The 11,766-nt window shown below is 39.6% G+C and overlaps 1 protein-coding gene across 1 annotated transcript; it reads left to right on the top strand.

The window, feature by feature from the left end:
- The first annotated feature begins 7,927 nt into the window (after window positions 1-7,927).
- LOC149811380 (CASP-like protein 1F1) lies at window positions 7,928-10,419 on the top strand. The gene is made up of 3 exons (XM_089993605.1): window positions 7,928-8,177; window positions 8,365-8,482; window positions 9,955-10,419. Exons 1-3 carry the CDS (start codon window positions 7,978-7,980, stop codon window positions 10,171-10,173), a joined length of 537 nt encoding a protein of 178 aa, XP_089849731.1. The 5' UTR covers window positions 7,928-7,977; the 3' UTR covers window positions 10,174-10,419.
- The last annotated feature ends 1,347 nt before the right edge of the window (window positions 10,420-11,766 follow it).

The raw sequence follows: 11,766 nt of genomic DNA, 5'->3' as shown, positions 1-11,766 counted from the left end.
TGCGAAGATGTGTATAAGATTGTATGCTTATGTACACATTAATGTATGTGTGCATTGTATATTTTATATATGCATGAAAGCATGCATGAATGATTTGCTTATATATGCTTCAAAGTATGTGTGATTTTTAATAATCATAGGATGATGTACAGGTTTTGTAAGTTAAACCGTAATCAATATCTCTTGTGTTGTTTGCATTTTTTAAACCTAGTAAGGGCCTATGGAATTGTGTTGAAACATAATGTGTTTCACACTTCGATTTCTGTCTACTTTTCAGCTCTGCGAGAATTGGCGAACAAATATCGATGCACATGGGGATTGCTAGGATGGATTGGACTGTACTCTTCTATTTCTTTTTTATTTTTGCCTATAAACTTTAAAATTTTATTTATGAAATAAAAAAATTTATTTTGTGATATTCAAATTGTAATGATTTGATTCTAACTTTATGATGCACCCTCGGAGATAGTTTTGAATTGGTTAAAAAAAGTCTTCTACTGTATTTTAAAAAAATTATCCCTTGAGTTTCAGCTGGACGTTACACTGCGACCTGTGCATTAGAGAAGGGACAAGCATTGCCAAAATATGCAAGGGTGCCACCAACAAGGGAAAAACCCCTGGTAACCTCTCCAAGAGTTGAGGGAGAAGATGGGCCGCATGCTACGATGGTACAGTAGGACTGCACCACCAGCTTCCCCATACGAAAGTGATGAAGGGCGGACAAGGCAGTAGGGTTGGGTGCATCTGAATCTGCAAACAAGTCAGGGAGACCTTGAAGTCGAGAAGATTATGCTTGACCAAAAGTGCTTGGATTGTCGTTAATGAGTCTTCTTCAACAGGTGTAAGGTCTTCGGTGAGGGAGGACAACTGTGAGGTTGGGATTAATTCTCTCCCAACTCCAGCAGCAGAAAAAGCATAGCTTCCACTGCCTGAAATTTAAACAATGGCACTTTTGCACCACCAGTCATTGTGGGTATCTTTCCGGAACAAGGATTTAAGGTGCTTCTTCTTCTTTGAGATGACAATGGTCCATTCAGAATATTCGGGTGGCTGGGGTAAGAAGAAGGAGAACTTGAGCGATTGCCTGAGGTTAAAGGTTCTCGCCACCATGCTTGGTATCGCTTAGAGGAAGGAATGAACTACCCCAACATCTAGGGAATCTTCATCTAAGCTATCTTTGAGGACTTTAGAGAGTTGGAGGAAGAACTCCTGGTTGATGACGGTGGGGCTCTTATGGGCAGCATGAAAATTCCATTAGGATAGATGGTTCTGCAGGTCTCTGAGAAAACGATGCTTGATGTCTTTGAATTGTCTCCAGTGAAGGCCCCCAAACATTATCTTCAAGTGAAGATTCTGGGGTTGAGCCGGTGGGGCTGATGGGGACGACGGTGGAAGTTGTTTGGACACTGACTATATCGATGGGTAGGAAAGGCTGGATACATCGCTCCTTTCTCATCCACCGCTCTACCCACCTTCAGTGGCGGAGCCAGAAGTTTTTTGTTGGGTGGGCAGACTTCGGGTGGTGATCATCGACCTCTGTCGATGGCGCAGTGGCACGAAGCTTCCATGGTGGTGAAGATCATACATCGAGATCAAAAGCCTGTTTCGGTAGTTGAGCCACCTCCTTCTCGGTGGTGATCCAGCAGCAAGCCCAAGGTCTTCCAACTGAGGTGCCTCTGCAGCTCTCTCTCGGAGGGGACGGTCCTCGCCACAGCATCGAGGCAGAGCAACTCTGTATCGCAGGGAGGCGTGATCTCCACTCATGCACGACCCTGCTCTGATCTTCTTCGACAAGCATTCGCAAGGAAAGAATACAACCTCCAAATCTTGGGGAATGAAGAAGAAGACCCGAGTCATATCATATTTCGACTCGGTTTCTAATTCTGGGGTGGGCGACCGCCCACCCCTGGCTCCGCCACTGCCCACCTTCCTTTTCTTTTGTTAATCTTTTCAGGGTGGATAAATGTCAACCACAGGTTAAATTTGTATAATAAAATAAGCTTTTTCTTTTAAAAACAAGCTAGGGTTAAGCAGACCCACCGGTTATTATTTAACGTACTACTGGGTTTTGAACCTGCAACATCCCACCACAAGGAGACATGCATTGACAGGTCCTGAGCCCCCGCGTAGGTAGTGTAGTAAATAGGCTTGCATATAAGAAAATGGGTAATTTTTGGTGCCCTCGTGGGTAAGGAACTCTTTAATGAAAAAATACAATATTATTATTTTTTTCAGTTTTTTACGCATCTAACCCTTTAAATGTGATCTACATAATGTTTTTTTGGCGTATATGAGAGATTTTATGTTGGTTAAAAAATCAACGACCTGTACAATGTACCAAATTTACAAACTTCAAAAATATATATTTTTACATAAAAAAACTCTGATCCAGGGGCAGATTCTCATTATTTTGACCATGTTGAACACATCCATAAGCTAAGATTTAGCAAAAAACGACCTCATCCTGATTCTAACTAGGGGTTCCTTACCCACGAGGGCAGCACATGCTATGGCGGAAAGGAAATACCTGATTTTTCACTTTTTAAAATCAAAGATAAGCCTAATGATTCCAATCATCCAGAAACAAAATTCCCCTAAAATAAAATACCTAACCTAAAATTAAACTAATGCACAAGTTTAAAAATGTGCTTGGATTATGCTGTGCCAAAGTTGTTGTGGTCACCAACCAAAGGCTACATCAAAAGAAACGTTCCGTGCCAAACCACTTGTTTTATTAAGGAGATTTTTCTTAGTTTTTCCTCGTGGGTTTCTCATCATAAAAAAAAATAATAATAATAATATAGAAATTTTCAAATTCAGACCACTTTTTATCTAATATTTCATGTAAGTACCAACCTTTCTTGAATCTCAAATCATGACCTAATGTTTTCCAAAAATGTTAAATAGGGACCCTGGTTAACTTCCTCGAAACAAAAAGTTGGGGAACTTTTAAAGTTCTGCGAAGTTCCTACTAAAACTTTACTAAAAAACATGTGAGGCGTGCAAACCACTTGTTAATAAAGAAATTTTCTGATTCGGACTCACATTTTATATATTTCATCTTGTCCTTTATTAAATTTCAAATTTCAATTCAAACCTAATGTTTCCCAAAAAGTGTTATAAGAATTAAGCACATTGGGTTAACCTCAGTCAAAAGAAACGGCGAGAAACTTCCAAACTTTTATAAAGTTCATATTTTCCATTTTAAACATGTGACGTGATAGTAGAGAAAAATAAACCCAGCATTGGCCCTGAGGGTGAGGGTCTTAGTCACAGAGTTTTACGCCGCCTAGGTCGGCGACTAAGTCTCTGTACCCCGGGCTGCGGTTTCTACATGTAAAATATGAAAAAATAAGATAGTAGAGAAAAAGAAGGGGAGAAAGAAGTTGTCATTTTAAAACACCTAATTGTGGGTTTTGGGTGAGGGTTCCTTGTCATTAAAAAAAAGAAAATTTTAGATAAAAAGAGATTTTTTTTTTTAAATTATAAGCAGAAGAAGGTAGGCCTTTAAATGAAAATTTATGTTTATAACATGTACGCAGCATGAAAGTGAAAGCATAAACATACACATGATTCGAATCAATCCCTTAAAGTTAATATAGAAGCACAACCCAATACACATGGGGGGGGGCCGCTTGTATTGTAGGAGGAGCTAATAATGCACGTCACCTTGTGTTGGGACGTTGCAGGTTCAGGTTCAAAACCCAATGGTATTGTTGTATAACTGGTAAGGGTCTAACTAACCCCAGCTTGCCTTTCAAAAAAAACACACAACACAAAATGCCACCCTGAGTATCCACACCATTTGTGTTGTTGGTGACGCCTAAACTCTTAATTTGGAAGACCCATTTTACCTGCAAATTGGCTACATGTGGCAATTAATTAATTGAACAATGACTTAGCACTAATTTGTAGCACAATATTATTATTGATCACAAATTAGAAAAATATAACAAACATGAACAATTTACTTTCTCTTGATAGTTTTGCTCTTTTGTTTGGTCGAAACCGTGACACTTGATTTTTCTAAGCCACAGCTAACCTGGCTACTGAATTTTTCAGATGACAACTTAGATAAGTGGTTTGACCGGCGCGCCTAATTTTTCAGGTGACAAAGGGCCAAACTGTCAAAAAAAAATTTAATTGGCTAGATTTGTCATATTTTGAGTAATGAATTGACCATGTCTGTCATTTTTTTAATCTCAACCAAAACATAGAATGATGCCAAAAGTGAGTGTCATCTACCTCATTGTGAATTGATTAATTTGTAATCAAAATGATTTGGAATTGATTGAATTGTGCAAAGTCTCGCATGAGTCCTTCATATCAGTGTTGTGAGAGGCGTAGGCCTCAGTACCTGAAGCGTACGCCTCAGAGGCGAGGCGCACGCTCAAAGTACTGAGGCGTTGCTGTGATGCGCCCCTCATCAACCTCCGACCAGTTGTGACCACCGACCACCGGAGTTTCTGTGCTGCATCTGCTGCTCAGTCTTCTCCGACCACCGGACGACCGGCATATCCCTTGCTTCCGTACCAGCTGGGCGCATGGTCCTTCTCTTACTGCCTCCCCTCCCACCGCTTCACTTCCAACGCCTCGCTTCGCCTCATCGCATTTAACAACCTTGCTTCATATGTCAGTTGGTGAGATAATGTGGAAAATTAATGTTCATCTAACTAGGCCAAGCTATATTTTTCATAACCGGGTTTCTTTACAAACTGATCCGATCCATGTCCCACCCGATTGACTAGCCATTTCAGGTCTGCAATTGGAGTAAGTTGCTTTATGCAACTCATATCGACCCGGATGCATCTTTGACTGGGGTCCATTGACTAGGCCAGGTTCATGTGCTGCACCAGAAGTTCATGACCAATTCTTTGTTCAGGTGAAAGTATTTATCAATCTTTATAAAACACCTGCCCGGGTTACCCTTGAAGGATTGAGAAGAAGGTGCTGACCCCTTTGTCCTAGGTTCGACTCCCACCAAGTGTGTGGGTTTCTTTCACTGGTGGGCTCCATAAGGGCTTGGGTGTTAGTGTCTCAATCCGGAGATCACTGGCTTTGGTAGAAAACTTTCGTTATCAAAACAACTAAAAAAAATAATACATTTACCCTTTTGTGGGTCTATTGTCTCCTAGAAAGTCCATGGCCAATTCTTTGTACAGGTGAAAGTTTTACAAAGCTTGAGTGAATCTCGTCTCTAACAGAGTTTTTCTTTCTCCTTCCTAATGTCTGTTTCGTTGGTGTATCTATCATTTCTATTATTGAATACAAGAGAGGACAACACTATAGATTGTAGAATCATATTAAATCTAAGGGTAGTTTTACATGTAGGCACTTAACATATTCGAGATAGACGCCTGAGACCTTTTAAAAAATTGCTCAAATAGCTGGACGCCTTCAATGTTTTCTTGATCACCTAACTCCAGCCAACTCTTGAAAATGGTAATTTTAACCTTTTTCCTCTTATTGAATGCCACTTTGGTAGACCCCTATTTTGTTGCTATAATCAAGGGTAAATAAGTAATTTTGAAGAGAAAAAAAACAAAAAAAAAAAAACAACCCAGCTTGCTGCCTAGCAATGTGTTAAAAGGTTAAGCGTCCATCTTAAATATTTAAAACATTAAGAGAGTTAAGCATAAATTTTATCATATGTGAGGTGTAGTAATAAAAGCATGCCAAATGGTTTTTTACAGTTTTTTTCATTTAAAATTTGATTGTATAGATGAGATCATGCTTGTTTTTCTCAAGCTCTTGATGTAACATCTTGTTTTCCTTTAACTCATTAACTTTCATATTTTTAATATAATGATTTGAGTTTTTACATCTCATTTATAAATAATAATACCGAATATTGGATTTTTGGAAGGATGGACTTTGAAATCGTCAAAAATTGAGTTTGGATCGGATTCGATTTGATCTAGAGAAAAAATCATAATTTTTGGGCAAGGGATGTGATTGAAATTTTTAGAAAAGAAAAAGAACTAACATCAAGGGATAGATTAAGTATTCACTTAAAAAGATCTTGGTTTTAATGGGTAATGGCACAATTGAAAATAGGTTTGCTAAAATAAAAAAAATGGGTAGAAGAAAGTTATGATAACAAGAGCATATTGATAATTATGGTAGGAGCAATTGTCATTAAAATGTACAACTCAACTCCCACCACCAATTGGGTTGTTTTGATAGGTTTTAAGAGGGATTATTTTAGATTAAACAAGTTTAGTTAAAAACCTAAATTAATCTTTCTTTCCCAATATGCATAATCTCTCTCTTCTCACTCTCTCGTCTCCTTGTTTCCCTCACCAAACCCCACACTCACTCTCTCATTTCACTCATTTTCTCACAACCATCATGTTTTAATTGAGGTAAAAAAGTTCTACCCTGTAGATTCGGATTTGGGGTCTCATATTGTGATTTTCGTCTCATGAATATTCGGCTCTCTCGGGGTGTGAAGCTATTTTGGTGGATGATGCTTCTGTTGGACTTTGATAGATTTGTGAATTTGGATTCTTATAATTTGTAGTTTGGTGGATTTTTTGGTTTTTCTGCGATTATCAAGGTGTGATTCATTTACTCCATGAACTTCTATGAGCATATAAGCATTTAGATGAAGTTGTGTTGAAACTATGTTAGTTTATTTAAATTTTTAGCATATTTGAGAGGTGTTTTAATGTGTGCACGAGTAGTTTTTGTTAAGAAATTCATGATATGCTACCTGATTTTATGAAGTTGACAAACCATGTTTAGATTTGAACTTTTCAAAAAAATTGTATTTTCATGACTATGGTATGTTTAGAAAATGCTGTTTTCAAAAGTGTGCAAGTGTTTTAAGTGTGTATGAGCTTTGAATGCAAAATTTTGAGCTTTGTTTTTCATGAAAATTAGTGTTATAACCATTTACCTTGTGTTTGTGACGAGAATCTATAATTTTTTGTTGAAAAATGATGTTTTGAAACAAGAATTTTTTGTTCAGCCCTATTTGGGGTGAACTCTTGCATATCATGAGTAGACTACCTCATGAATGCACATTTTGTTCTGTCCCCAAGAGTCGACTCCTGCAGATTTAGTGTCAACACCTCATTTTATTAGTAAAAATTTTATAAAAAATATGTCGTTGCTACACTCAGTCAATTAAATACATAGGTAGGTTTTTATAAGGTTTAAATTCATAAAATTTTGAGGCTCCAAATATCAGTTTTCTTCGTAAAAAACATGATCTAAATGTCAATTCTTAGTAAATGAACGGCTGTGAACTCACCTATGAGGTCAAAATTAAAAAAAAAAATGAAACCCCCCAAAAATCTATTTAACATGTGCTTTCATCACTCGAGAGCTGCGTATGCCTAAATTACCCTGGATAGAAAAAGTGATGGAAATGCATCATGAAAAACGAAACAATTACTAAAAAATTCTCAAATTTTTTTCTCTACAACCTTATGACAAAGCATCCTACCTGAATCTTAGTCATTCAGCAGATGCGCCCAAGTAATGTAGACCAATCTAACCGTTACTTGGACGGTTAGGATTGAATGTAGGAAGGAACCCATCCTATGTCAAATGATGGTATCCGTACTCATCATGTGACAGGTACCAAATTGCCCCCAATAACGTAATCCATGATGCTGCCTATCCCAAAAGCAAGCTCCCTTGCGTAATTGCATCTGTGAATCCAAAAGAAAACCAAGAAGTTGCTCAAGTATTGGCGACAGAGTAAAGGACAGGTTGAATAAGTTGTATCATTCCAGCCAAAACCAGGGACGCATTTACCATCTTGAAAGAAGGAAACATTTTCCAAGGTAAAAAATGTCCTTAATTTGGTAGGTTAGGTGGCATACCCTTCAACCTGTGCCCTCAAAAGACACCCTCTTATGCCCTATAAATGCAGCCAAAAAGACCCCCAAAACTCTCTCTCTCTCTCTCTCTCTCTCTCTCTCTCTCTCTCGTCTTTGAACTCTGAGCTTCTTGGTTCAAATTAACATGACAGTGGATGAAGCTAAAACCATGCAAGTAGAGGAATACCCAGCATCCAGGAACTTCATCATCTATCAAATCTTGCTAAGACTTCTGGCTGGAGCTACTGCATTAGCTGCTGATATTATCATGGTCACAAACAAGGAAATTACAAACGTCTTTGGGATACCTGTTGTGGCTAAATATAGCTACTCTGAATCTTTCAAGTAAGTACACATAGATCACCTGTTTGTTTCAAAACTCGTTTCCCTAGGAAATCATGGGGTTTGGAATTCAAGTTCCCCTGATGAAATGCCATAACTCTCAAACTTTCAACCAACAAATTCAACTAATTAATTTTGGCGGATTCGAGTAAGAAAGATCTTGCGTTTAACATTTTCTACTCCATCTCAGGTTCTTCGTCACCGCTAATTTGATCGCCTTCATGTACTCTGTGCTGTCTGTCTTCTTGATGCTGAAGCCTTCATGCTCCAAAACCAGAAGCCATTTTGTCATATTTTTCTTAGACCTGGTAAGATTTTTCACTTGTTTGCTTCATTTTCTTTGAGAGATGATTACATTGATTTTGCTTCTTGTTCTGTATGGGGCGCAAAGAGATCCTCATCATGATCTCCATAATACGCCATCAAGCAGGAGGATAACTATTCTCTTTAGGCCTAAAAAATTGGAACCAAATATCAAGTAGGTAGAAAGAAAGGACTTGATTTATTCATTGATGAGAATAGTTGAACATTTCATTCCCAATTGAACTGTTAATCCATATAGGCGGCAATCGTGCCTTATCGATGAAAGAAAAAATTCTACTACGAGAATACAAAGAAGGTTGATGGGGCTCCAATAGCCATTTTTTATTCCCGTCCAACCTCCAAAATAAGCCCAATCAAGGAACTTGACTTCCATCCAACCCACCCATTACGTCAATAAGAACTCTTCCTTCTTTCCATCTCGGGCGAGAAAGTAAGCTTGGAACGAATAACTACTCGGCGTGAATATGAATATTCACTAATGCGATGGGTGTCAATTACCAAAAATGACTCGACCACTAACGTCGTCCCGCAAGACAATATAATCTTATTCTCGAAGGAATGCGAAGAAGATTGGAAACCACTCTCGTCACACGGATTCCGACCTAACTGCCCATGCATGATGATAGTTATGGTAAGAACGGAATGGAAAGGAACAAAAACGATTCTATGAAAAAACCTCTATCGATAGAAGATTCTTGCCTCTTTTTTTTTTTTTTGAGACAAGAACGATTCCCTCGTCTGAGAACCGCCATTCATGCACGAAACGGAAAGAACCTAAACAAAAAATGAAGAAGTGAGTGTACCCCACTGCTGAACCAATTGGTCAAACCAAGGGCTTGCTTTCTTTTCGAAGCTGATTTGGGAGCAGCAGGAGCAGTGCCGCCTAGAGGAAAGACACCGATGCCCGATTCCCATATAAGAACCCAGTATCCCGTAAACAGGGTTTCTACTTTGTACTCACTTAATCTGTTTGGAGTTTGATGAGAACTCGAACTTGACCTAAACTCAAGAGAAGACCTTTGCTTTTGACTCATGCAGTGACTCAAGAGCCCAAGGTGGCCTGTCTCGAGACCTCTCCCTTGCTTGAAACAGCAAACCGTAACATACGTCTGTCATACGCAGCCCAATCTGGACTGTGACAAACAACAGGAGGCTTCAATAACTCCAACTCCACCGTCGGATCCTTCCCCTTTCATCTTTCCTGACTTCCCTTTCAGTGTGCTACCCCACATGTTCCGATGATCTGGGATCTTTGTTACCTTCATTCATTGTTCATTGACAGGAAAGGTTTTCTACAATGAATTGGGGTGCGTGAAGGTCTCACGTTGCCCTATCCATAAGGGAAGAAGGTGTGTACCTCGTAACACCGTAAAAAATGTAAAGTAATTGGATAGATATCATGATCATCCCGATCGCACTGCCCAAATCTCTTCTTTATTTTTTCTTGTTTTTGCAGACAATGGTGGCCTTGCTTATTTCCGGATGCTCGGCGGCGACCGCAGTCGGGTATATTGCAAAAAATGGCAATCAGCATACTGGATGGATGGCAGTCTGCGATTACTTGGGGTCTTATTGCTCCAGAGGTGCTGTTTCTCTGGCATGTTCCTATGCTGCATTCCTTGTCTTCTTCCTGCTTACGGCTATCACCATGAAGTTCCCTAGGCATTCACATTAGCATTCCCTCTTCCCCAATGACAGTACACATCAGAAATTCCAGCTGCACTAGACAGGGCGTGTTTTTAAGGTCATGTAACTTTCAATACATATTTAGAATACACACTACCAACCTTCACCTTTAAGAAGGCTTTTCTTTTCTTTTTATCTTGAAGGACCAGAAGATCACATCCCATTCATGGGTTTCTTATTGCCAATAATATGAATGGAATTTTTGTAGTATTTAAAGTATTAGTTATTGGTGCAATTGTTATCTTAACTAGATAATGTAGTATGTTCATGGGTCTGTGTGCGTGGAGAGAGAGAGAGAGAGAGAGAGATTGTTCATGAAGCACTTGTTACTGCGTGGGCGATGAATATTCCAATTGCACTTTGGTATACAGCAATTCTGCAACTGATTACATGTGGGCCACGTTTAATGCACGATGGCGAGGAGGATCGTTTAGTTCATATTCTGTCCCTGATTAAAGGCCCTATTTATGCTTCTCTATTTTTCTTGGTATTTATTTATTTTTTAACTTTCTCTCTTGGTAGCTATGGATAGCTCACCTGAAAGCTGCTGCACCACGTTGTGTGGGTCCTTCTAATGCTTGAATCAGGTTGGAACAAGGGAAATGGACATAAAAGTCCGTTTTCATCGTGAAATAGGAAATTACTGTTACAATATCGACCTGGTAACTAAGGGTTCCTCATTGCAAGCAAGATTTTGAGAATTACCTTTTTTTTTTACTCTGTATACATTTCTAGTCTAAAGAAAAGGCGAAGGCTACCTTATATATGGGAGGCTTCTGCTTGAGCCCCTTTTGTATGAAAGGAGGGTCTCTCTCCCAGGGGATGAAACGAAAGTGGAGCCCGCATCAATTAATGTCACCCCCGAGTCCCGATCAGGTGCCATCACATGGCACAATAATTTGTGCCTTACGCACCTGATCGCCATCCATCAGGTCTTGGGCCCCACAACTGACAGGCCCTAACACCAAGATGGAGGGTGATCATGTGTGTAAGGCACAAAAAATTGTGCCATGTGATGGCACCTGATCCGGACTCCCCCCTCCCACTTTTCGTACGAAAGGGCGTCGCACCCCACCCCATGGGGAAGGCTTTCACGCCTGAGTGCTGTTCGCGTGGAAAGTAAGTTCCATGGAGCGGGCTGTGATAAACGTAGCCCAAGGAAGCAAAACATTTACCCTAGCGGATAACAAGATCACCTTTGCTTTGTCTTAAGGTTAAAGTTTCTTTTGTCACCTTTCTTAAGGCTTTCCTTTTTCTTAGGCTCACATTTTCCAACCTCAGACGCGCTTTGTATTAGGCACTTAGGAGCCCGTTCGTGTTAGGCACCTACCAAAGTTGACAAACCTCTCTCTCTCTCTCTGCACTTTTTAACAACCGGGCGTCAAATTTTTTTAGAAAGAAGTAACCACTTAGTCAACCATCAGTGAAAAATAATGGCGTTCAACATTAGCTTTGTTTCTTTCTTTTGTTTTTTGTTTTCCCTGATAGCCAACATCAGCTTGGTTACAACTTAAATTAGGGGGGTCCACGCTAGGGGTGGCAATTTCTGACACGACCCCCCAACCCACCTCTTAGGCGGGTT

Source organism: Nuphar pumila, chromosome 17 (genome assembly GCF_984573655.1).
Source record: "Nuphar pumila chromosome 17, dmNupPumi1.hap1.1, whole genome shotgun sequence".
Lineage (NCBI taxonomy): Eukaryota > Viridiplantae > Streptophyta > Magnoliopsida > Nymphaeales > Nymphaeaceae > Nuphar > Nuphar pumila.
This window is presented reverse-complemented; position numbering and strand designations above follow the sequence as displayed.

What these genes read in the sequence shown, in the direction of transcription:
- LOC149811380 (XM_089993605.1), top strand. Translation starts at nt 7,978, where the DNA reads ATGACAGTGGATGAAGCTAAAACCATGCAAGTAGAGGAATACCCAGCA. An exon ending in AGCTACTCTGAATCTTTCAA is followed by an intron (nt 8,178 to 8,364) that starts GTAAGTACACAT and finishes ACTCCATCTCAG; the next exon opens with GTTCTTCGTCACCGCTAATT. An exon ending in TCATATTTTTCTTAGACCTG is followed by an intron (nt 8,483 to 9,954) that starts GTAAGATTTTTC and finishes TTGTTTTTGCAG; the next exon opens with ACAATGGTGGCCTTGCTTAT.